The sequence below is a fragment of the Strigops habroptila genome, chromosome 7, assembly GCF_004027225.2.
Source record: "Strigops habroptila isolate Jane chromosome 7, bStrHab1.2.pri, whole genome shotgun sequence".
Classification (NCBI taxonomy): domain Eukaryota; kingdom Metazoa; phylum Chordata; class Aves; order Psittaciformes; family Psittacidae; genus Strigops; species Strigops habroptila.
In genome coordinates this window covers 43,503,051-43,528,302 of record NC_044283.2, presented here as the reverse complement: position 1 = coordinate 43,528,302, position 25,252 = coordinate 43,503,051, and the positions used below count along the sequence as shown (strand labels likewise).

General features: G+C 40.9%; 3 protein-coding genes and 1 long non-coding RNA gene across 9 annotated transcripts in view; 2 read left to right on the top strand and 2 right to left on the bottom strand.

Moving 5' to 3' along the window:
- The window catches only part of RXFP1 (relaxin family peptide receptor 1), a 46,420-nt gene extending 44,377 nt beyond the window's left edge, over positions 1-2,043 (top strand). For 2 of the 4 annotated variants that reach the window (XR_003992445.1, XM_030493402.1), the window contains exon 17: positions 267-2,043. Coding sequence is in view for 3 of the 4 variants with exons in the window: in XM_030493402.1 (XP_030349262.1) it covers positions 267-559 (293 nt within the window). In the remaining variant the exon portion in view is untranslated. The remainder of the gene's footprint in view (positions 1-266) is intronic. The other 2 variants (XM_030493401.1, XM_030493400.1) reach the window with 2 other exon arrangements.
- LOC115611057 lies at positions 418-3,795 on the bottom strand. The gene is made up of 4 exons (XR_003992446.1): positions 3,675-3,795; positions 3,426-3,553; positions 1,702-3,279; positions 418-881 (listed from the first exon to the last, which is right to left on the bottom strand). It is a non-coding gene; the product is annotated as an uncharacterized LOC115611057 (long non-coding RNA).
- Positions 3,796-4,102: 307 nt separating this feature from the next.
- Positions 4,103-24,415, top strand: ETFDH (electron transfer flavoprotein dehydrogenase). Of its 2 annotated transcripts, none has more exons than XM_030493404.1 (13): positions 4,103-4,193; positions 5,851-6,000; positions 6,792-7,021; positions 7,911-7,992; positions 8,261-8,379; positions 8,697-8,774; positions 12,027-12,173; positions 13,888-14,028; positions 16,021-16,164; positions 20,759-20,927; positions 22,501-22,683; positions 23,067-23,288; positions 23,596-24,415. In XM_030493404.1, the coding sequence occupies exons 1-13, from the start codon at positions 4,160-4,162 to the stop codon at positions 23,757-23,759; spliced, it is 1,863 nt and encodes a 620-aa protein (XP_030349264.1). In that variant the 5' UTR covers positions 4,103-4,159; the 3' UTR covers positions 23,760-24,415. The 2 variants fall into 2 exon arrangements, with proteins under 2 accessions (XP_030349264.1, XP_030349265.1); XM_030493405.1 differs by having other exon boundaries at positions 4,170-4,193; positions 5,854-6,000.
- Positions 24,347-25,252, bottom strand: part of PPID (peptidylprolyl isomerase D) — a 14,702-nt gene continuing 13,796 nt past the window's right edge. For both annotated transcript variants that reach the window (XM_030493407.1, XM_030493406.1), the window contains one exon: positions 24,347-24,789. In XM_030493407.1, the coding sequence (XP_030349267.1) occupies positions 24,701-24,789 (89 nt within the window). In that variant the 3' untranslated portion in view covers positions 24,347-24,700. The remainder of the gene's footprint in view (positions 24,790-25,252) is intronic.

Genomic DNA, 25,252 nt, shown 5'->3' with positions numbered 1-25,252 from the left:
CAGAAAAGTGAGGGATAAATGGAACCACTGGGAGAGTAAATAATATCAGATTTTGCAGCGAACCCTGGAAACAGGGAAGTAAGAGGGCAGTGCAAGTGTAACAGTGAGAAGAAAAAGTACCTGTTGTGACATGAACTCAGCCTAGGAGTGCAAAGCCACCCCTCTCACCAGGTAGCTGTGCTGCATAGGCATCAAGCACTTGCATGAATTAGCGGTACAAACACTGGAATGCATATCACAGCTTCCTTTCTTTTTCCCTCCCTAAGGTACCATAACTTCTTGGGTGGTGATTTTTATACTGCCAATAAATAGTGCTTTGAATCCTCTTCTCTACACTTTGACTACACGACCTTTCAAAGAAATGATTCATCAGGTTTGGTATAATTACAGACAAAGAAGATCTAAAAAAGGTAAAAGTGGTCAGAAAACGTATGGTCCATCATTTATTTGGGTAGAAATGTGGCCAATGCATGAAATGACACCAAAAGTAATGAAGCCCATGCTTTGTACAGACTCTTCTGATGCTTCGGTGACCACGCAGTCAACAAGAATAAACTAATACACGTAAATACATTTTGAATCTTCACGGTGACATCTCCACTGTTAGCTTCACATCTGTGGGCTTACGGCTTTACAGAAAAGAGGAAAAAGGAGGGAGGTGTGGCACCTGGGCCCATGTGAACCAACGCAGGGAGAAGAGGGAGCAATGTATATGTCTGCAAGTAGAACTAACACAATAATAATTTCACCATCTCACAATGGTACCTGATATTTTGACAACTCATCTTAGACCAGAAGGAGAAGCCACGTTGGTTTTTTCGTCTCAGAGGCCAGGAGCATGGAAAAAAACCCCCACGAGCTGTCATTTAAAACATCTCACCCTGAAAGCAGGAGGTTTCAAAATTATCTATCTTTAGGGAGAAAAAGATATTATTTTCATTAAACTTTTTATTTAAATTCCCCATTTCAATGGCTAATATTTAAGAGTTATTTGGTTTCCTCACTAAGAACTTTTTCTCTCCTCAAAGTTTCTGACTAGGTCTATCCAGGCTATTAGGGAGCAACAGCCCTAAGAAAAGCTTTTACATTTAATAATTAGACCAGTTTATTTGTCAAAGACAATCAATCAAGTGAAAATTTTAATCCTTTTAAAAATTTACAAACTTTTGCCAATTTATCAACCATTTCACTCATGTAAAAGCAGTCCTGAAATTGTAATGATCATTCTAATTCAGTCAGAACCAGAACTGTGGGAAGGAAAAATAAAAGGGATTTTCTCAACTGCGTGTCGCCAGCGGTAGCTGCTGGAAGTTTCTCCCTTCAGGAGAGGATCTTTCCCTGAATGACTGGACTTGAGTATCCCAACATCTCGATGCTGCTCTTTTCCTCACTGGTTCTTCATGGGCTACCATAAGTAGCTTCCCACAGCTTGCAGACTTCAACATACTTAGTCTTAAGATGTCTATCTCAGTGCATGGAATAATGGGAGATGGCCATTTGGAAGACTATCAATCTTAATAGGTCTCATTTCAATCACCTTGTGCATCTGACATGATGCGTTACAGTTAAAATGTTTTAAGGACCGCAGCTATTCAGGACTTTTTGGAACATTATTCTACTTCCCAGTGTTACAAGGGTAAAAAAAAAAACTTATCCCATCTGAAACAATCCTCTAGAGGCAGTTCCTTCGCATATACTTACTGAAGAGAATCTTTTCCGTTATGAATTGCTACAACTTCCCTTCTGTTTTCAGTACCATACTAACAGTCCGATGGCCTAGAAGCCCACAAAGATAAAAAGAATGCTGTGGTTTTGCATCGATGATTAGAAGCATTTTAAAATGAAGTTAAAAGATACTTCCATTGTTTGCACTTTACTTCTTAACAGTGTAAGAAGTAGAATTTAAAGAAGTGTGACACTTCACACTTCAACTGTTTACAGAAGTTTGGATTAGCTTGAATGCAGAGATTGTTAGGCATCTGGTTTCCACTACTGTATGTTTTGTTGAAATAAAAGATTATCTGCTGAATATGCTGAAAATTATTTATTTTCCAACATTTTGGGATGTGGGGTTAAAAACAGCTAAGTGAAATGCTGCCACGTGGATTGCCTTTCACTGGGGCAATTAGAACTCAGTTTAACAGAACCTGTGCACTCTGAGGGGCCAAGCCTTGTCAACGACTGTAACTGCTTCCAGTGAGATCTGGAAGGGTGTCTGTCCTCACCATCACCTCTGTTTTTCACTCAACTTGATTATGGATATATTCAATGTCATATTTGTTTCTACAAGTAACACAAGAATATTCATTTTGGATTTTTAGGAACATCTTCATTGCTTTGCTAAGAAAACTACAGTTTGTGTTTTAAAAAGTCATTCTACCAGTAAAAATAAGGCTGACTAGTAAGTCATGGTAGAGCCATGTTCTCCTGCAGCCTGCCATTGCATTTCAGCATTACTCTTTTCACAGTGCTCTGGTAAAGGCACAGGAGTTTCAGTACAGGTCTTTATTACAGATTAGCAATCTTGCAGACCAAAAGGTTCTGTTAACAGTAAGCTCTAGACTAACTAGTAATTGCTTAAGACAAAGATAAAAAAAATCAGACTACATACTGAAAAACCTGTAACATGTTTCCTGGACAATACATTTCACAGATTCTTTTCCAACTGATGGAAGCTTTTACTTACAGTTCAAAATAACCCATCCTATCAGCAAACAATGCTGTTAACTTCTATGAGGCAGAGATACATGGTCCACCATAAGGCACTTTATTACAACAAAGGATAGTGTAATGAAACATCTTGAAAAATATCTGTAGCTTTATAGAAACATATTGCAATACTGCTAAAAATAGTAAGGGATATAGGGCTTATCTAAAGCTTGTAAACGAGCCGCAACTTGACATATTATCCCATCCTGGACACGAAGAAAAAGTGTGCGTAGAGGAAAAACTGAAGTTACTTCAGCGAGTTTCTCTGGAGTTGGCAGGGTTTACACTGGTGACAGCTCTCAAAAAGGAGGGCTGACACCACCACTTCCCTACCAGTAAGGAGTGTTGAATGTACCACACATACTAACTTTGCACCCAACGCATAACCGAGAGGAAGAAAGAAAGCGGGGAGGGGGAAAGTATTTCAAGCGTGAGATTGCTTGAACTGCAACGGAAGAGTCTAGAAGTCAAAAGTGATTCCCTAAACAAAGTTATTCTACTCGGTGACTTACATACAACATCCATACGAGCCATCAGGTATTTCTGAGAGACCTCCGGGCTCACGGGGAGCTGAGGAAAAACGGAAATCCACGAGAACTCCCTTAGAAGCGGCGTGCAAGGGAAGGCGCGTCGCGGCCCGGGACAGCGGGCGGCTCGGCGCGCCCCGGGGAGCCGCGGCGGGGCAGGGTCAGCCGCTGGGCTTCAGGGACTCATACCCCTCCCTCAGCAGATCCCGCCATGTTCTGAGGAACCGGGCGTTCTCCGAGCACTTGGTGGCGAGCTCCTCCACCTGGGCCGACACGGCCGACGTCGCCTCCAGGATCTTCGCCAGCGAGAAGGCGGCCTAGAGGAGCGGCACAGAGGTTGGCGGGCGCCGACACCCGTCCCACGCCCTACGTGAGGGGACCCCGCCGCTCTCTCGCTCGCTCCCTCCTTCCCTTCCCTCCCGCTGCGCCGGCACTCACATCGCCGATCTGCATCTCCACCTCCTCCAGCCGCGACCCCTCACTCCCGCCGCGCACCCCTGCGGGCCCCGCCTCGGCCATGTCCCGCTCTGCTCCCGGACACCGCCCTCCGCACCGCCCATCCCGCGCCGCGCCCCGCCTCCCGCCCGAGCTCCGCCGCTGGCACCCCGGCGTGCACTGGGGAGGAGCGCTGCGGGGCCGCCGGGAGCGGTAGTCTTTCCTGCGGCAGCGGCCTCGACAGCGGCTGATCCCACCACTCCGCTTTCTCCGAGCGCCTCCCGGTCAACCACCAGCGAGTGAATCAGTTCGCAGAGCCACCGTCCCCTGAGGGAGCTGAGATGGGCCTTGCCGCCGGGCACTCTGGGAGTTGTAGTCCTGCCGGTGAGGCGGGACGGGACGGGGCGGGACACCGGGTGCGCAGGCGCAGCGTGGCCGAGCGTGGTCGCGGGGACCGGAGGGCGCTGAGGGGGTTGGGGGTTATCGCCATGCTGCTGTTCTGCTGCCCGTCTTCCAGCCGAGGTAACGCGCTGGCTCGCTCCAGGGCGGCTCCCTGTCCCGAGGGGCTGGGGCTGGGGCTGGGACTGCCGCCGGCCGGCGGGGCGGGGCGGGGCGGAGCGGAGCGGGCCCAGCAGCTGGCGCGGCGGGGAATGAGAGCAAAGGTCGCGGCTGGGACGCGCCCGGGTGTCCGGGCGGCGGGGGCCGCGGGCCGGGAGCGGCGGGGCTGGCGGGCGGCGGACGGTGTCGGCAGAGGCACGGCCGTGTTCCCCCTGCTCCGCCGGGATCTGCCCGGCTGTGGGTGCCGCTGAGCGGGACGGCAGCGCCGGCCGGGCCCGGGACGGGGGTGCTGCGCCTCTGCGGCGGGCGCATGAGAGTCGAATTATCTTTGGAGCCATACTGGAGGTTTTCCTTTTTAAGAGAGAAAATAAAGCAATTAAAGGCAATCTTGCTGACTGAATAGACAGCGTCCTGACAGCAGTTACTAAGAGCTGCAGGAGAGTGAAATTCCCTCTTAGAGATTCCTTGTTCTGCCCAAAGGTTTCACGTCGCGTTACCGAGTCCGTAATCTCTCAGCAGACTGGCAGCAGCAGCTCAGTTCACTCACTGGGGAGAACTGCCCGTTCAGGGTTTGCATCTGCCTTTGTAATTACCAGCCGTATTCCGGGCCGAATTTCACTTCTTTCACGTGTGTGTGAAACAACTGACATTTTAAAACTACGCTATGTTATTCATAGTACCATCAGTTCTTCTCAGATACCTCAAAAATTAAGGTGTCATGTTCTATTATATAGGTATAGGTATAGTTGTTATCATGTTTACAAAATACATTGCTTGTTCTCAGATCCTGATTGCAGCTAATGAATAATTAAGAGTCATGGAGTGGTATGATAACAATTATTGCTGGTTAAGTACAAAATTGCTGTTATAAAACCAGTATAGACAATACTTAGTACCTTTGCATACAGAGACCAGCATCCTGACTGTCACTGTGCAGAGTTAGAGTGGAGGATGCTTTTGATGGCCTTGCCAGTCACCATTCTCAACAAGACATTTACTTTGTGGTTTTGCAGAAATACTCTGTATCCTCCTTCACCCCTGAAACTAGAGGAAAGGAATCCTTAAAGGAAGGAAAAATACCTGTCATGGTGCATTAGTTCACAGACCTTTCAACTATAACTAGTTTTTGTGCTGACTGCACTAGTTTTTGGTGTACAAATCACACTTTTTTCTTTTTTCTTTTTTTTTTTTTGTGAAAAAGGAAAATGAGACAAGAATGTGACATGTAATAGCCCTCTGAACAGAGCTCTATTTTGATCATTTTAAAGTTTCATTTGGTCCATTGACTTAAAAAGAAATTCTGACTTGTTCTTGCAGCAATTACTGTATCAGCGGCAATTACTGTATCCGCAGCAAAGGTCAAGGTGAATTGTATCTACTGTTCTGGCTTTGGTTAAAGCATACTTGGGCTTCAGTCTGAGATTTTCTAATAGACCATAACATTTACTTTAGGTGAACTCTCTAGTGCCAGTAGCCCAAACCATGTGTCTCAGCATGTGCTGAGATGTCAGAAGAGATGAACCTGGGGAGGGGCTGTTGTATTTGTTGTGCCACTCGTGTCTCTGAAAACTGAAAAAAATGTGGAAAAATACTGATTTGGCAAATTTGTTTCTTGTTTTAGCAGCACATCAGTGCTTTCGTGCTCTGAAGTTGATAAACAGAGATTGCCTTCCATCGCTGCGTATCTCAAGATGTGCATCTACTGCCTCTGTGCCTCGCATAACTACGCATTATACAATTTATCCTCGGGACAAAGACAAACGATGGGAAGGTGAGCAAAAAAAATGCGTTCTTTAAAAGCTCCTTTGTTATTATTATTACTCAGTTTTAAAGACACTGAAATATGTCTTTATCTTTTTACAGAAATTCTGTACTCTTTAATATAGTACTAATATTTCAAATTAAATTTTATGGTGTGTGTCTTTAGTGCTATAAAATGGCATCAGAATAAACTTGCTCCTTGTTATTTAAGTAAAATATATAAGCAGCTTTTGCTTTAATGACTGTCACAAGACTTAATTCTATCAGGTATGTGTCCGCTGGATTTTTTCAGTTCTTCTTACAATGAGAATTTGTGAGAAAATAAGATTAGTATATATCTCTGGGCATTCCAGTCTCTACATTCAGCAATTTTAATGGCTTCAATTCCAGAAAAGACTGATTAATTGGAGTAAAATTAAGTCATGTGTTTTGGCAAAAGGTATTTTTTTCTTTTCTTTCTCCCTTACCTAGAGTTTCACTGAGTGTCTTTACAGCTGCCCAACTGGGCTCTGAATTTAAACATACTAAGACGACACTTATCGTGGATAGAGATTGAATACATGTTTTTATGGTATATCTTATTACAACTTAAAAAGAGCTAATTTTACATCGGGGTGCTGATGTCCTTGTGTGCTCTTCCAAGTACTGAAGTAGGGATTCTGTCCAATATTTAGCCTCCTTTTATGCAAAGTAATACTTCTGGGATACCCAGCAGCCAGTGTAACAGAGCAAGGCTTAGTGAGAGAGAGACTGGGGGAAATTGAGGATTGGTTTATGTTATTATCTTTTTTTCTATTAAAGGGGTAAGCATGGAAAGATTTGCAGAGGAAGCTGACGTTGTCATTGTTGGAGGAGGCCCTGCGGGTCTCTCTGCAGCTATTCGACTCAAACAGTTAGCTGCTGAGCATAACAAAGAAATACGTGTTTGCCTGGTGGAAAAAGCTTCTCAGATTGGTGCGCATACACTATCTGGTGCCTGTCTTGAGCCAAGGTCCTTAGAAGAACTCTTTCCAGACTGGAAGGAGCGGGGGGTATGTATGAGCATATCAGCCTTAAATTAATCGATATCTGCTGATGAACTCCATTGGTACTTTGGTATCTTTGGTACTTCGTACCATTTTAAAATACGTTGATCCGTTGATCTAACAAAACGAAAAAAAGCCCTACCTTCTTTTTAGTCTGTTTCCTCTAGTTTGGCAGTGCTAAAGTTTTATGTCTACACAGATACACTGTGGCCTTTGCTGTTTCATGTGGTAGTTTTACTGCATATAGGCAGTATGTCTGGTGCATCCTGGGATTCACTACACTGCATTTGTGCAGAATCCAGCTCCTGTGCTCAAGCAGTAAGATGTTCAGTTCTTAGCAATGTCAGATGTGTTGTTTCCGTACAATAGTTCTTCATAGTCTTAGGCAATGGCACATAGTACACTGACTTTTGTACAGAGTTAGGGGTGTAACAGAGGCCTAAGGTGCTCTTAGGAGGGAGGATAGCAAGAAGTGAGCTGCCATCTCCGCCAGAACAGCCATCTGACTTGCAGGCAGTTGCCTGCTGTCACCTGGGAGCTGCAAGAAAGGGGCCGTCAACTAGTTGTTTTATCTTACTGGGATAAATATGCAAGTTGAACTGCTTTCTTTAGAAAGGTCTAGAATATTGATGAAGTACAAGCCTGTGTACAAACTGTAGAAGTTATTTGCAAGGCCCTGTTCCTTTTTTTTTTTTTTTTACATCAACATTTGTGTTGATTCTTGCCTGATGACTTTCTCATAAAGTACTTAATCTTTTTTCTTGTGATACCTTCCTACAGAAGTGCTTTATTAAACCTTTACTAGACTGCCAGTTGGATCATTTTGTTTGTTATTGTTGGATTGGATAGAAAAACATAACTTTCAGTACTGTTTCTGTTTTCTTTTTTAATGTAGGCTCCACTTAATACTCCTGTAACTGAAGACAAGTTTGGAATTTTAACAGAGAAATCTAGAATTCCAGTGCCAATTATTCCAGGTAAGGTTTAGTGAGGTGATAGAGAGTCATCTTTCTCTCTGTCTTTTTCAGCTTTTCCATTACTCAAACACTTTTGATTCAGTGTAGCACAGCAAATGTGTGTAGAAGGTGACAACTTAGTGATAGGGTCTATGTAGGTGATGGCTGTGATAATACACGAAATTAGTGTGAAGATAGTAGTTGTAGAAGATACGACATCTGATGTATACAACTTGTGTTATTTTGCTTATTGTTCTGTGGTTTATGTATGTGTGTCTTTTGTGCCTAGGACTTCCAATGGTTAATCATGGAAATTACATAGTACGTCTGGGCCACTTTGTGAGCTGGCTTGGTGAACAAGCAGAAGCGTTGGGTGTTGAGATATATCCAGGTTATGCAGCAGCTGAGGTAATAATGACATCACTGCATACATGAAAAGTGTTTTTGGAACCCTCTTCACTCCCAATTATTTGTACAATCATGGCATTCCTTTTAACAAGACGTGTATTGTGAAAACCATGTTTCAGTGTCTGAATTCCCTGGCCCAGATATAGCAAAGTGCAAGTGGATCATACAGTATGTTAATAAGTACATAATCTTTAAGTTTGACCATTAAGGACATAGTGCTTAGAAGTTGTGCATTATAACTTTTCATGAACTGATTAAAAAGACAGATCATTAATTTTTTTTTTAATTATTATTTGTTTGTTTAAATATTTCCAAAGGTTCTTTTTCATGAAGATGGTAGCGTTAAAGGGATAGCAACTAATGATGTAGGCATTCAGAAGGATGGAGCACCAAAAGTAAGTAGCTATCTTCCCTGTAACAAGGGGTGTAATTACAGAAATTGTGATGTATCTACTTCTACTGCCATTAGTCGTCTTGCTGTAGGCTAAGAAAAAGTGTAAAATTCAGTACCTGTCTTCCCTCTCTGTAGATAAAATTGGGTTGATTACCTGGGAAAGTTGTGGTCTCAGAACATTGTAAACTTCTGAGATTAGTAGAAAAGGTCTTCACAGAAAGGAGGTTTGTTTGGGGGTGTCTAGAAGGAAGTATTGTAAGGGTGTGTTGGCATATCTGAAATCAGGAAAGAATGGAAAGAATTTCAGTAACACCTAGAAGAAAGGTGTGAAGATGAAATAGAAAGCTGTTGTCCAGCTGATAACTAGCAACATGTGAGAGAGTGTGCTTCTGGCTGATTTGTTTTCTTTAATATTCACAACTGCAGTCGCATTTGCTGACAGTCTGTCTGCCTCACTGGGGCAAGGTACACACTTGAGTCTTTACACCTTTTTGCTGGCTGGTCATATTTCCATGTCTAGAAGTGACTCCTTGCCCTAAGTGACAGACTTTGATTTTAGTGGAATCTAGAACCTGCAGTAAGTGTGTCTCTTCCCTGTGCAATACATAGGGAGAATTTGGCACCACAGAATAACTCATAACAGCTTTCTCACAGAATTATTTGGCTACAGAAATGATGGGTACAAGCTTTTTCTTAAGAATTACTTTCTTTTATGAGGTTTCTTATTAGTTTTGTGGTTTCAGAGAGGCATTTACTTTCACATGGAAGCATGGGCTATTTTCCTCATTTAAGGCAGGGAATGAGAGTATAAGACTCATTCTTGTTTTGGGAGAATATAGACAATGGAGGAGGGAGGGGGAAGTAGTGGCGGAGGAAAGTAATACCTTTTTCCGGTATAATATTGTCTGTCTCGTGTAGAGGACAGACATGCTCTTATTTTCAGGTGTACAATTTCTCCAGTAGGAGGCGCGGGTAATGTGTGCAGCTTGCTGCAGTAATAAGGATTTATGAGGAATTTGGTTTTAAAATGGGAAGGAATTTTTTTTTTTTTTTTAAGCATCCTCAAGAGCTAGAATTTTTTCTGTTTATTCTGGCAGAATGTGTGTCATGGTTTAAGCACAGCCCATAACTCAGAACTACACAGCTGCTCGCTCACCTCCCTGTTTCCGCCTCTCCAGGTGGGATGGGGAGAATTGAAAGAATGTAACTCCCACGAGTTGAGATAAGAACAGTCCAATAACTAAAGTATAATACAAAACTACTACTGCTAATGATGAGGGAAATAACAAGGGGAGAGAATATAAAACTAAAAATGGAAAGTAAAAAAAAACCCAAGAAACACAAGTGATGCACAATACAATTGCTCACCACCCGCCGACCAATACCCAGCCCGACCCGAGCAGTGATCTGGGCCTTCCAGGTAACTCCCCCCAGTTTATATACTGGGCATGACGTGCTGTGGTATGGAATACCCCTTTGGCTAGTTTGGGTCCGGTGTTCTGTCTCTGCTTCCTCCCAGCTTCTTGTGCCCCTCCTCACTGGCAGAGCATGAGAGACTGAAAAGTCCTTGATCAGGGTAAGCACTATCCAGCAACAACTAAAAACATCCATGTGTTATCAGCATTGTTCCCAGACTAAAGCTGAAACACAGCACTACACGGGCTACCAGGAAGGAGGAAAAAAAGACTGTTACATCTGGAACCAGGACAATGTGTCTCTTAACTTCTTTAACGTACATAACTAATACGCCACTACTGCAGTTTTTTGAGTATTCAAGTGTTTTAGCTGTCAGGTCAGCTGATACTAACTCCACTGTATAAAGGTTCAGGTAAATAGACAGAGTTTGTATAACCTTCAAGGCAAGAATATCTTCAGTGTGTTTATGCAGCACCTAATCAGATAGACTAGGGTTAATGAACAGACGTTCACCTTACAGTCAGCACCAATCAAACGGAAATGCCACTGGTAAAACTATGTAGTAAAAAGTTGCACAGCGTTTTTTATCTAGATGCTGGAGAAGGATGTTAACTGAAATACAACTTTGTCACATTGCTGAAACATTTCAAATTAAGGAATTTCTGATATTTATTTATTTTATATAGATTTACTTCAGATTGGACAATATATGTTTTTAATCTTTAGATCAAGTAGTAAGTCCCTGTAGTTCTCTTAATATTTTGTAAGATTAATTCATGTTCAGGCTGACAATCAGAAATTCAAAGAATATACAAAAAATTTGGCAAAATATTGTAATTCCTGTTTAAAGGTAATTCCTGCCTAGAGGGAACATTTTCATTTGCTAGCCTTTTTCAGAGGTTTCCAACCAGTAAGTTACAAGCAGACTGCACCTGAGAAACAATTTAAAACCACAGCAATAGGTTTCTCCTGGACCACTGCTTGCTTACCTAGAGATGATTTTATTAGGTGCTACTGGATGTCTTAATCCAAAACTGTTTTCATGATCTTCTTTAACATTAAGCTTTCTGACTGAAATAAAGCTTTTTTTTCTTTTATAAAAAGTTTGGGTTCCCCTCCTCCCCCTCGCAAGACTATATATTTAGAATCTTGTATTCTTACATTGCAAATATAATCTAGTAATATTCTCATTCAGTGTGCTCACATATGCAGGTGACATGCTCATACACAAGTATGCTGGTTCCCCTTACCTTACTCTCAATCTCATTGTTGGAATTTTAATGCGATTTTTTTTTTTATAATGATACTTAATGTTAGTTTAATTTTACTTTAAGTTTTAACATGTAAGATTGGTGTAATATTATAGTAACTTTATTCAGAGGTAATGAGTTCTTTTGGGAGGAGGGGTGATGCAAGTTTTTCTGATCTGGTGTCTAACCTCTGCATGTGGGGGGACACAATGTTTTACTGTAATAAGCAAATGAGCAAAAATTAAAGTGTGAAGTTCTAGGTTAAGAGTTCTGCCAGGGTTCTTTTGCATTGTGTAAATTATACCAAATCTGATCCATATCCTCTGATCTAGAAGAGATTCTGTCTTTCAGTAATAAATAGCGATCCACTGTAGCGCTGCTTTACTGGAATCACACAAGATTTGCCAGGGGTGCATCATAGTTATTAGGTGGAGAAGACAACCGCACTAGAGCCATAGCTTGCAATGGCTGTAAGTTCTGGGCAGTGCCACAAAGTAGTGTAAAATCACTTTATTGCCTTCCAGTGTCTTGCTGTGGATTTGATGTGGCACAGATCTAACTGCTGATGAAACACTCTACTTTCACAGGCTACCTTTGAAAGAGGCTTGGAACTTCATGGTAAAGTCACGGTCTTCGCTGAAGGTTGTCATGGACATCTAGCCAAACAGATGTACAAGAAGTACAATCTAAGGGAGAACTGTCAACCCCAGAGCTATGGCATTGGACTGAAGGAGGTATCACCTGCATAATTTTAACAATTAAGGAAAATACTGTGAAACTGTAAGGTAGTTTCTCTTTGCTTTCCAGCTAATTTGTGTAAGAAATTAGAATGATAGATTTTGAGTTACACTTTCAGTCTTCAGAATCTTTGCTATTATGATGGTCATCAGAGAAGATGCTCCCTGAATGTTGTGACTGTTCTGTTTCAGCTGCTGCTTCTCTGTGTTATAACTAAAGGTACCTGTGAATCCACTCTGCTAATGTCTTAATTTGATTTCAGATTATGTTAATTTGTGAAATTTGTTTTCAGTACTAAATGAGAGAGGGATTCATGCTGCCCAGTTTCAGGGGGCTTTAGTGCCTGAGAAGGGGAGGAAAGGCTTTCTATGGGTTTTAATTAGAGAAAAGAGCTATTCCAGATGATGAGTCATGGTCTCTGAAACACCTTCTAGATGAGGTTTGTTTGGTTGTTTTTTACCCCCTAAATGCCCTTCACTGGGCTTGTAAAACTGGGATAGGGATCCTGTTTCCTTTTTAAAATATTTTATTCTCAATAAATATCAGTCATGAGAAAGAGCTGTATTATCTAGAATATGTCAGTTTGACTATAATATACTCTTTATTACTCTAAGCATGTGCTTCCAGTAACAGAATATTTGTTAAGTAGTTAGTTTACACTTCTGTAGAGAATACATAGTCTTTGTTACAATTTCTAACAACACCTAAGTTGTCATTAAAGCGTAGGGTTTGCTGTAGACTTCCTTTGCTTCCAGATGAGACTGTCTGCTTTAGCAAATAGTACAGTCCAATGGGAAGGGTTCTTTAAGTGAAATAGCAGGTGCTGATGAGCCAATATCCATGCTATGTACATTTCAGGTTTATTTTTACTTAGGACTAGCTCTGATCTAGTCCCATGGACTGAGTCCCTTCTGTGACTGGAATGCTTTAGATGGGCTTCTGTCTCACAATTTAGTTTCATGTGAAAGTAATCCAGTTCATTCCTTCCTGTATGATGGCTGCTGTACGATGTGAACTAAAGCACAGTAAGTGGGAGGAATCAGGAGTCCTGCTCAAAAATACTCTCCTTAATCTAAACTGAAACATTAACTTGGATGTGCCTTCCATGCCCTTCTGTCATTAGACTGCACCTGGCTCTGTGGTGAAGAGATGTTTTGTGAAATGAGCAGAAAATTGACTCGCTAGTGGAAACGTGAAGGTGCTTCTGTGAGTTCACCAGGGGTCAGATCAGCACTGGAGATGTGTAGGAGAGAGCAGAGAGAGGACAACTTGTTTGGCTGCAGATATTTAGATCAACTCAGGCATATTGTTAAGCCTTGACCTTGTGAGGAAATTGCAGTGATTCATATGAAAAAATAATGTATTCAAAGAAAAAAAAAAATCAATGTAAGTATTGCCTTCCTTAGCAGAAGTACCTATCGAAGTCGCTAGTATAAAGCATAAAATGACAATTTTGGGTATAGTACTGGAGCCTCAGTCACATTTTCTGATGCGCAGCATTTCAAGAAAGAGAAGTATTGTATTAGGAAATTCTTAAATGGTAACCCAAAAAAAATGTACTTACTACCCTGGTATTTTGCTGTGTGAATTTATGTATTGGTTATAGCAGTAAATTAATTTTCTCTTATATGTAATTGCATGTTTGTCTTAAATTATTGAAAGGCCATTACTTTGCGATGTAAAGTAATTTTTTCATCATCTTTGTTTCAGTTATGGACTATTGATGAAAAGAAATGGAAACCAGGAAGAGTGGAACATACTGTAGGCTGGCCTTTAGACAGACATACATATGGAGGATCCTTTCTTTATCACTTAAATGAGAGTGAACCTTTAGTTGCTCTTGGATTTGTGGTAAGTGAAGCTGTTTTTTTCATGCTGCTTTGTTGTTGTTTGGTCTTCCTTTTTATGCAGTTTGTTTTCTCTGTTTTAATATCAACATGAGAACACAAGAATAGCAATAGACTAAATTTAGTACTTTCTCAATTTTACATGCGCTTATGGCCATATCAGGGAAGGTTAATTTGTCATATTAATGTGTCTTAAATCAAGAGTCTTTTATTAAGAACAAAATGGAAAGCTTACACATTTTTTTGCAAACCAAAAAAGTTTTGGTAAAGCCAAACCCAAATCATCTATGAAAACTGTACTCACAAGGATTTTGCAAGTTAGGAAATGTCTGAATCATGTACACTTTGTACAATTCCATTTCCTCATTGATGCGTCAGCCTTGGGTGCAACCCCACTTTGAGAGGAGCATGTAAAGTGGAAGCACTCTGCAGTTCCAAAAGCAGCATTCCTTCTATTTCTGAGCTCTTTGGTTTGTTCTTGCCGTTCCTCACCCCTGTTTGCCTTGCCCTGTTTAGCAGTTGTCTCTGAACTGGACAGGCAGCTGCTCCTTTCTTATTGCCTCTTTATCAGAAGCATCGAGATCACTAGAGACACAGTTTTGTGTCGTTCTGCCAGCCAGTGATGAAAAGAGCAATGGTAAGAAATGACTTTTCTAGCACCCACAGCCCTAAATGAAGCATGCACTATTTATTATGTGCCTGTGCTTCACTCGCAGATGTTGTACTAGTCAGGCACACGATCTGGACTTTTACGAGCATACGATTTAGGTGATGCTTTGGTCTCGTAGGTTTCAGAGGGATTCCAGAGTGTGCGTGTGTGAAAACTGTATTTTTGTCTAACCGTTTTGTAAGAAACATTGCAACAAACTTGTCAACTTTTCTCAGACATCCATACTTGTTCTGTTCAGATTTCTTGTATTGGAAGTAATAAGTACAGACAGTAGACATTTAAATTCTGTTTGCTTTTAGAAGGGTAGAGAGCTTTGTTTCTTAGAGAATGGTAATCATTAATGTTCATATTATCTCCAGTTCACATAGGAGAAAATCAACTTTTGTGTGAACATATGAGAACTTTTTGTCTTTGAATTTGACACCTATGTCAGTCTGAACTGATTCTTCTAGCAGGATTATCTTGCAATTATTTTGCAAATTGTTCATTAACTTTTATCTAGCAAGGAAATAACTGCAAGCAGTGCTCTAAAAGCAGTCAACTGCCAGAGAAATCAAGGCAGAAATCAACTATTTCTTGCTGACTCATGATATGTTTTGTTATTTGCCTCAAATAAAGCTTAGAGGAACCAAAAAACTCAAAAGAGAAAACTTGGCAACATAAGAGTCCTTTTAAGAGTATATTAAAGATCGGAAATGCAGAGTATATCTTCGGGCAAATTCTCACATACGTAAGAGAAAAATCTGGGCATCCAGACAATTGGCAAAAGACTTTTTCCTTCATTTTCTGCTGTCATCACTGATCCCCTGTGCTTTATTATAGTGGCTCACCTAACTGGAAATGATAATCGACTCCGCTAAATGATGTGGAGAACTGGTTAAATATGTGAGCACAAGGACATAACTGTCTAGAAAGAATTGTTCACCTCTCCTTCCAGCTTTTCTAGGGCAAAGAGGTTTTGAAAGACAAATTTAAAACTAGTTTTCTCCCTTATCCTGCCCATTAAACCATGCTTAATATAATTTCGCTGTTTTATTTCAATGACAGATGGAAGATGTTTACAATGCAATTAAATATTTTCCAGGCTTCAAGTTTCAGTAGGGCAAAGAACAATCTTGTGGCAGCAAATTCTCAGATTTGCTTCTCCTGTTCTATTAATAGAATGTATTTTTGGCACTAGTTTCTCTAAGTAGAAAGATCCTGAGGTTGGTTTAGCATAAAATAGATTTAAAGAGTTGCTGTAATATGCAATTGTTTTCTTTTCAAACTTCTGTTGAAATTTTGTACTTTATTTTCATTAATGTTGCACACTTTTCTTCTTTCAAGGTTGGTTTAGATTATCAAAATCCCTATTTGAATCCATTTAGGGAGTTTCAGAGGTGGAAGCACCATCCTACTGTACAGCCTACTTTGGAGGGTGGAACAAGGATTGCCTATGGTGCCAGAGCATTAAATGAAGGTGGTTTACAGGTAACTTTTTCATGATTTTTTTTTTTTAACTTTGAGTTCCCTATAGCTGTGGGTTTTGTGCTGTAGATTTGGGTTGTATGCTGTTGGGAAGAACCCGAACTATCGGAAAGCTGAATAAAACCAAGAGTTTTGCTGGACAGAAAAGCCTTGTTATCTTGCTGGATCCTGGCTGCTGAGATTTGCTAGATTTAGGTTCTGTCATACTAAAAACCTTCTGACTCTGTTTCTAAATGAAGTGTAGATTCATAGAATTGTTTAGGTTGGAAAAGACCCTTAACATGATCCAGTCCAACCATTAACCCACCGCTGCCAAGTCCACCGCTGAACCATGTCACTAAGTGCCACATCTACATGTCTTTTAAACACTTCCAGGGATGGTGATTCCACTTTCCTGGGAAGCCTGTTCCAATGCTTGACAACCCTTGCAGTGAACAAATGTTTCCTAAAATCCAATCTAAACCTCCCCTGGTGCAACTTGAGGCCATTTCCTCTTGTCATGTCACTTGTTACTTGGGAGAAGAGGCCAGCCACCTCCTCTCTCCATCCTCCTTTCAGGTGGGTGTAGAGAGCAATAAGGTCCCTCCTGAGTCTCCTTTTCTCCAGACTAAACAACCCTAGTTCCATGTGTTCACCAAGGCTGAAGTTCAGTTGAAAGGGCTGGAACAATTTGCAGAAGAAATACTTTGCTTTTATATTTAATAGCTAAAGTCCTTTCAACCTTCTCATGTGGGAATCTTGGAACACAGGACATGGCTGCGTGTCCTGGACTCCTAGATTCATTTCTAGACGTGCGTTTTGGTTTGGAGTTTAAAACTAGCTTGAGTATTTGTGATTTGCAGCCTGTGTCTGGGGCCTTTCCATTCTGCTCTCTTCCTTTTTGAACCTCTTCTTTTGTATAAATGTGACTTCATGCGGTTTTTGCAATACAGGTGGAATTTCAGCAGCAGTGTTAACACTTGTCTCAGTCTTGTGGGGTTAACCTTTGTTACTAGTGTGCATTCCTGGGACTGAGTCATGAAGGTTCGTGAAGCAACTTCTTGATTAAATGTGATCATACAGGTTGGTTACTTGGTCCATTATGAAGTGGAAATATGTCATATCACGTTGTAACACAGCTTATTTCATAAGCTAGCTTATTACTAGCTTATTACTAGCTTATTTCATAAACCATTGTCTGACCATTATTAACACAGAGAAGACACAAAATACCAAGGTGTTTTAATCTAGAGTTAAATGTAGGAGGAGCTTCTCCTTTCACCCTGTGCACTGGTTTCTCTATCACAGATAATCATTATTGAATTTCCTCCTTTCATGAAGTAGTAGCCAGATTGTGATTTCAGTTGCATACTCCTTATACTACTCAAAACATACGGCTGAAAGAACATGGTAGTTTTTAAGTCACTTACAGACATTGTGCTAAATTACACACAGTAGGACTACAGCTCTTGTGCACCTCTGCCTAGTCTCTGGACTTATTTGCTGGACATAAAGCAACATATCCCTTACTTTCACTGTTCCTAATATAAATGCATGGGGGGTTTTGTTCCGCTTTTTTTCCGTTTTACTTCCTGTAGATGAAATTGTCTAGTTAATCATGAAGTCATACTTTAAATGGCCTTTTTTTAATACAAGCTTTCAGTAAAGAATAAAAGAAGCTTTATTGGTGAATCACTTAAGAAGATTTTAAATTAGCTCTTCTTTTGCATGTGTTGCTTTGATTGTAGCAGTCTGACTCATTTGCATCACTAGAGTCCAGGAATATTTTCTTACGTAAGTTGTTCAGTAGCTTCAGTTTTCATTTTGGTGGCAATATTGCATCAAATAGAATCACAGAATTGTAGAATAGTTAGGGTTGGAAAGGACCATAAGATCATCCAGTTCCAACCCCACTGCCGTGGGCAGGGACACTCTTCACTAGACCAGGTTGCTCAAAGCCCCATCCGACCTGGCCTTGAACACTGCCAAGGATGGGGCAGCCACAGCTTCTCTGGGAAACCTGTGCCAGTGTCTCATCGACCTCACAGTAAAGAACTTCTTCCTTATGTCTAATCTAAACTTCCCCTGTTTAAGTTTGAACCCATTACCCCTTGTCCTACCACTACAGTCCCTAATGAAGAGTCCCTCCCCAGCATCCGTGTAGGCCCCCTTCAGACACTGGAAGGCTGCTATGAGGTCTCCACGCAGCCTTCTTTTCTCCAGGCTGAACAGTTCCAACTTTCTCAGCCTGTCTTCATACGGGAGGTGCTTCAGCCCCCTTATCATCCTCATAGCCCTCCTCTGGACTCGCGCCAACAGCTCCATGTCCTTCTTATGTTGAGTACACCAGAAGTGCACACAGTACTGCAAGTGGGGTCTCATGAGAGCAGAGTAGAGGGGCAGGGTCACCTCCTTCGACCTGCTGGTCACGCTTCTTTTGATGCAGCCCAGGATACGGTTGGCTTTCTGGGCTGCAAGCGCACACTGCCGGCTCATGTTAATTTTCTCATCAACCAACAGCCCCAAGTCCTTCTCTGCAGGGCTGCTCTGAATCTCTTCTCTGCCCAACCTGTAGCTGTGCCTGGGATTGCCCTGACCCAGGTGTAGGACCTTACACTTGGCTTGGTTAAACTTCATAAGGTTGGCATCTGCCCACCTCACAAGCGTGTCAAGGTCCCTCTGGATGGCATCCCCTCCCTCCAGCGTATCAACCGAACCACACAGCTTGGTGTTGTTGGCAAACTTGCTGAGGGCACACTCAATCCCACTGTCCATGTCGCTGGCAAAGATGTTGTACAGGAGCATAGGTGTATATAGCTGTATAAAATTACTGTCAGCCTAAGCTGGTTTTGTCTGCTATAGGTAACCTTATGACCATGTTCTTTAGTCTTTAACATGCGGTGAAGCTAAGTTGGTGTGAGACAGGGAGAGCACAAGCTCTTGGATAGTTAGCTGATTCTGTAGCTGGTTTTTTGGGTATGTGGAAGGAGGAACAGAGTTCAATAGGCTACATCTACATAGCTTTTATTTCTTCTGTTTATTGAAATTGCAAAATCAAGCACTTAATTTTAAGAAATTCCCAGGCAATCTCAATTTTGTCTCTATTTTATCAAAAAACTTTGAAAAGATTTAAGAGTTTTGTGGAAAACAAAGTATTGCTGCTGTTGAGCAACATGTATTACAAGTATTAGGGGAAAAAAAACCTTCATATTGATGACCTATGCAAGTGTCAAACATTAGACTCACTTACTTACAGATTTCCAGCCCTGAGCTGAGCTAAGGGGAGGAGAATAGGGGGTTCCTGGTCCACTGGCAGTGAGGATGCTGCAGGGAGCAGGCATCTCCCCTTCCTCCCTCCTCCAAACCAGCATTGTTTTGTCTCTTTGCTGCCAAGAGGATGGTGGCTTCTCACGGTTGAAAGGATTAAGTTGTAGTTGTATTTTCAGCCTAAATTACCTTTGCTACAAACCAAATAACTACGTCTCTGATTAAACAAATTGCCCAAAATGCATAGGAAATGCTGTGTAGTACAACTTTATTTAATGACTACTATAAGAATATTCAGAAGTAACCAGCCCTGGGCAAATAGTAAACAGATGACAATTGAACAAGCAGAAGAAACAAAATGTTTGTTTCAGATTATCTTGAATTCCAAGGGATACCTTATTATTTGGACATTTTTCATTGATTAAAACTACTTGTTTGGGGTCAAATTATATAGGCTATTAAAAATCAGTTCTTTCAGCAGCTTTAATAAAAGCAGGATGCTAGATTCACAAGAGCTGCTGAGTACTGAAGACTTTCAGGAGAAGGCCATGTTCGTAACTTACCTTCAGCAATTTCAGACCTGGGATATGATCACGGCATTCTGCTCAAAGTGCAGTTTTGAAGCTGTTCCCTGTCTAAAATCTTAATCTCATTGGATGAGGGTGAGGATAACTGTCTTGATAGTTGAGGTATTCCTTAAGTAATATGGGCATATAACATAGTATATTAATACTATAGACCTGATGTTTGCAAATCATCTGGGCATCTTATGTTTGTGAGTTGACTGTAGTCAATGACATTGTTTCTTGCAGGGCAGGGGTAAGACCGATTTTTCACTAAATACCTATTTGTTGGCTGCTGAGCAACTTCTAAAATAAGTGGGGAGGGGGGGAACAACAAGGAGGGCACTCTGCAGTTTCATAGGAAAGATTTGTGGTAAAAAGCACTGAATGGTAAGCTGTGAGAGGAGATGCATGCAACTTACTGTGTTGGGAACACAAATACCTCTTTAAAAAAGAACTTATTTAAACTTGAAGGAGGAAAATGGTATTGGTGGGTGACATTACCATAGTTTCGTTGCAGATAAAGCAACTAGAGAGAAGATATAAGGAAAATGTTGTCATTATTTTATACTCAGCCCCAGTACAATGTCTCTGTTCTTATTTGCTTACTATGCCAGAATTTCTTGATAAGTGGAGTAACTCTGGTGTATTTTTAGAAAGTGCACATGCAATTCTAAAAACGTGAAGGACACTGAAGCCTCATGCCAGTTTCATTTCCAGAAGGTTATTTTTGCTTTAAAAACCACGAACAAAGAAAGCAAGCACTTTTCTTTCTGCTTCCTCTTCAGTCAATACCCAAACTCACCTTCCCAGGTGGAGTATTAATTGGTTGCAGTCCTGGACTCATGAATGTTCCTAAGATCAAAGGGACACATACTGCAATGAAGAGCGGCATGTTGGCTTCTGAAGCCATCTTTAACCAATTAATCAATGAAAATCTTCAGTCAAAGACAAAAGGTAAGATTGTTGTACCTCGACTTGTAATTACCCTGCGCTCAATTAAGAGTCACCAACAGCTTAGCAGTGACTAAATGTGTCTGAATAAAATAGTTGGGAATGCAAATAAATCATGAAATGGGTGTGCTGGTTTGAAAAGATATCTACTGTTTATTTACTATTTACACTGTTGAATGATTTAAGAAAGAAGGAAATTAAGTTCTGTTTAGTTATTCTGAAGTATTGAGCAAACTTGCTCTTCACTGTTAATTGTTAGGATACTTTTTTCCTTTGGTCCTCTTCTGTCTTTATATTTTTATAGCATTCTCTGTGTGAGACTGTGTATTTCCTTTTATATGTAGTACAGGCACATCGAAGTAATGGCCTGAGCCTGACCACATTGTAGCCATTTATTTAAGCCTTGGTTGTTCCCTTAAATCTGCTAACAAAGGCTGTGCAACAAGAGAACCCAGTTAGAATTTCAGTCATTCTGGAGATGGACACTGTAGCCTGGTCCCTCATGATTATTTGGAGTGGTTGATTCAGTCCTAGGGAGCTTTTGTTCATATAGAACATGCAGTACACGTTGCCACAGAGGGTATGCTGAGCAATTAAAGTATCAACTAGTAACAGCTTAAAATGCTTAGAAACCCTCTGAAGGAATAAATGCTCTTACTGGGTAGCGTGCTGCTCTTGTTTGGTTATGGACAGGTTTTATATGTTGTTTCCAGTTTGGTCATGCAGTAGAATATTAGAGCCCACTTTCTTCTCTGTGCATGGATAAGGAGCTTTCTTTTCTTCAGAGCCTGATGTGCAACAGAAAATGTGGACTGAAGCATGTTTTCATGTACAGGCAAGGCTTAAAACTTACTACTTAGAACAATAGTAATGAAGAATGGTGAAGGGGAAGCTGTCAGAAAATTTTCACTTGAAGAAACAGGGGGTTTTTTTCTAAGATAATTACTTGGTTTTAACTACACTGCATTAGATGTGTCATATATCGTGTGCAGTGTCTAGTATGTGTAAAGAATACAATCAAAGAGTTTAAATCAAGTTTGTGGTCATATATCTCATTAACTTGCTAATTACAGAGGGAATAAAAATGTTCTCTAGCACTGGTATCATCCACTGGGCTGTAGTCATAGTTACTGAAATCAGATTGTTTGTGGTTGCGTAAGTTGTAAAGAAAAAGCTTTTGAACTTGACAATTTTTAAACTACGAACCTGGCTCTTGGATCCCAGGTAAACTCTCCTGGTCAGTTCTTGGATTCTGAGAGGACAGCTGTTCTCCCACAAATGTGCCAGTGTAGCCACCTGGCCAGTTATGTTTTACCGAGGTTTGAGGCAATTTAATGCTGCTCGTGGATCATTTCATAGGGGCTACAAAGGAGCATTCCTGCTGGTAACTGCCAACAAAACAGATCTCTTCAAGAGGCTGAAATATGTTGTGTAGTATATTCCTAGCTTCCTATTCTGAAATCCTCATTTTGGTGCCTTCATTGCTAACAGTTGTCTTTATACAGCTGTTTTTTTTTTTACTTCAAGGATAGTCTTTATGTACTGTAGGTACCTAACCAGTAATGTACTGCCTTAGGACTTCATGTGCAAGAATATGAAGAGAACCTGAAAAAGTCCTGGGTCTGGAAGGAACTGTATGCGGTTAGAAACATCCGACCATCCTGCCATAGCATACTTGGTGTGTATGGAGGAATGATTTACACCGGTATATTTTACTGGCTGCTGCGAGGAATGGAACCATGGACATTAAAACATCCAGGTAATTTCATTATCTCCTGAAAGAAGGTACTAAATGTTTATGTCAGTGTGTTCTGGACTCAGTCGAAGCTAGAGCACATCTGGTCAAGTGATGAGTGTAGGAAAGAAATAGATGGTAAGTCATTGAAGCAGACTTTGTCATATTACCTAGCATATAATGTAAATGAAGACATCATAACACTGTTCTACTTAGCAGTTTTTTGTCTCATGAAAAAGGCTACCTTGTATGAAATACTTCATTCTGATGACAAGAGAAGTTAAAATAGCTTAATTACGTTAAGTTGGTTTAGTTAATACAGTTTAATTGAAGTAATTAAATGTTATTGAGTAACTGCAAATTCAGTATAGAATTACTGTAAACTTATGTATTTAAAATATATTTAGGACCAGATTTTGCTCAGCTCAAGCCAGCCAAAGACTGCACGCCTATTGAATACCCAAAGCCCGATGGAAAAATCAGTTTTGATCTCCTGTCGTCTGTGGCTTTAAGTGGTACAAACCATGAACATGACCAGCCTGCTCATTTAACTCTGAAAGATGACAGTGTCCCTGTGAGCAGGAATCTGGCTGTATTTGATGGACCGGAACAAAGATTTTGTCCAGCAGGTGGGTAATAAAAATGTGAGCTGGTTTTGCAAGGTGAAAGACCGAGTACTTCAGGAAGAGTCCACCTGGCCTACAACTTACTTCATGCATTCTATCCAAATCCTCCTCCTAGAAGAGGGTTCAAGTGCAGGTCTTAAAATATGTTATGTGAACAGTACTTTTGTGATGAAATAATTAGGGAAGACAGAAGAAAACAGTTGAATCACACTAGTAATATACTTCCCTCTTTGCACTTGCTGGTTAGTAGAGCATACGTGCAGGGGGAAAACTGTTCAGTGAAGTGACAGCTCTCTCTTGCTCTTCACAGGAGTTTATGAATATGTTCCCCTGGAAACAGGAGAAGGATCAAGACTGCAGATAAATGCTCAGAACTGTGTCCACTGCAAAACCTGTGATATTAAGGACCCAAGTCAGAATATTAACTGGGTAGTGCCTGAAGGTGGAGGAGGACCAGCTTATAATGGAATGTAAACTGACAGGAAATCTATTCAGTGACTTCTGATCACCAACAAATAAGTTGGAAGTATTTTATGCTGCAGTGTAATTAAAAGTACAGCACTGACTTGAATGTGTAAGAGTTTGAGGCTAAAGTGCTGTTCTGAATTCTAGATATGACTGTTGCATTAAATGGAAAGTCGGTGCCTTCTGGTCAAATCCTTAGCCTTATTTAAATAGGACTTCTTTACAGGAGGTGTGTGGCAGGCAGAAGAAAGTTCTTCTCAGGACTGACACAGGAACTTTGGATCTTGGATTTATTGCTGAAGTTCAGTGATTAACAGGAGCTATATCCAGAATTGTGGGTATGGTGGAAGAATTAAGTACCTACCCTTAAAAGAAATATTTCCTCTCTCTAGCTGGAGTGATTTACTATATGTAATCCTACCTTGCAGTACAGGGTGGGGGAAGAAAGCAGTGACAACTTTCTACACTCATGTAAAGTGTTACACATTTTACATTAAATTTACAGTTGAGATTTTTTCCCCCCTGATGGTAATATGGAGCCCATCTGCAATACAACCTGTAAAGTGCTTAAAAAAAACAAGTGTAATACTTGCACCTTCATTGTATGTAGCGTTTTTATTCCTTAAAAGACATCAGGCTTCCTCTAATAAAAATTCTAACAGAAACTGCCTAAACTGTCTTGGTGTGAAACCACGCTTCTTAGGAAGCACTGTTAAGCTGCAAAAACACAACCACTACTTATTTACACATAGAAACACACCTTATTGGCAAAACACAAGTTATTACAGCTTAAAAATAAAAACGACTTCACCTTTGAACAGTTTGTCTTTATTATTAGACTTTTGAGCTGTAAACACTGAAAACTGCAGCAGAGGGCAAATGAAAAAAGCGGCTCCATTTATCCTTTTGCATGAGTTAGTGCATAGATTTAGAAGTTTAGGGAAAAAAAATCAAGCAAACATTTTAGCATAAGCTGCCTTCTCTTTCTCCTTCTGGGCTTTTATCTTCTGCTTGATTTTGAGTGTTTCCGTCTGGATAGCTGCTTAGAAAGAAAATCCATGATACAGTTATGGTAATCCCTTTACATTATGTCTCCTAATATGTCAAGACAAGGTGACACTGCTGCAACTTGCCAATGTTATTTCACTTAATAGAACTGCATTTAATCTTCAATTAGGTCAGATACATTAGCAGCAAAAACCCTTGTCCCTAAGGTAAGGTAAGCAGGTAGAGGAGGATGTGGCAAGCACAGTACTGGTGCCAGAACAGAATTTATGTGCGAAAAATCTTGCCCAATTAGACCAGGAAATTAAGTTAGTAAGACCCGTGTGAGGCAGGGAGGTGGTTCAAGCTGACCTACATGAGCAGGTTTCCCAGCGCAACAGAAGCATCACTGCTGTATAAAACCAGGTGAGAACACCTCCGTGGGCTCTGTCGGTGTTTAAGGTGTTAGAAGCCAGCGTTTTGGGAATCATGCTGGTATGACTTCCTACAAAATACTA

Bases quoted from the DNA above. Each gene is read 5' to 3' on its own strand.
- ETFDH (XM_030493404.1), top strand. From the start codon at position 4,160: ATGCTGCTGTTCTGCTGCCCGTCTTCCAGCCGAG. The intron at 7,022-7,910 runs GTATGTATGAGC...TTTTTAATGTAG, and splicing joins CAGACTGGAAGGAGCGGGGG to GCTCCACTTAATACTCCTGT. The intron at 20,928-22,500 runs GTAAGATTGTTG...GTACTGCCTTAG, and splicing joins TCTTCAGTCAAAGACAAAAG to GACTTCATGTGCAAGAATAT.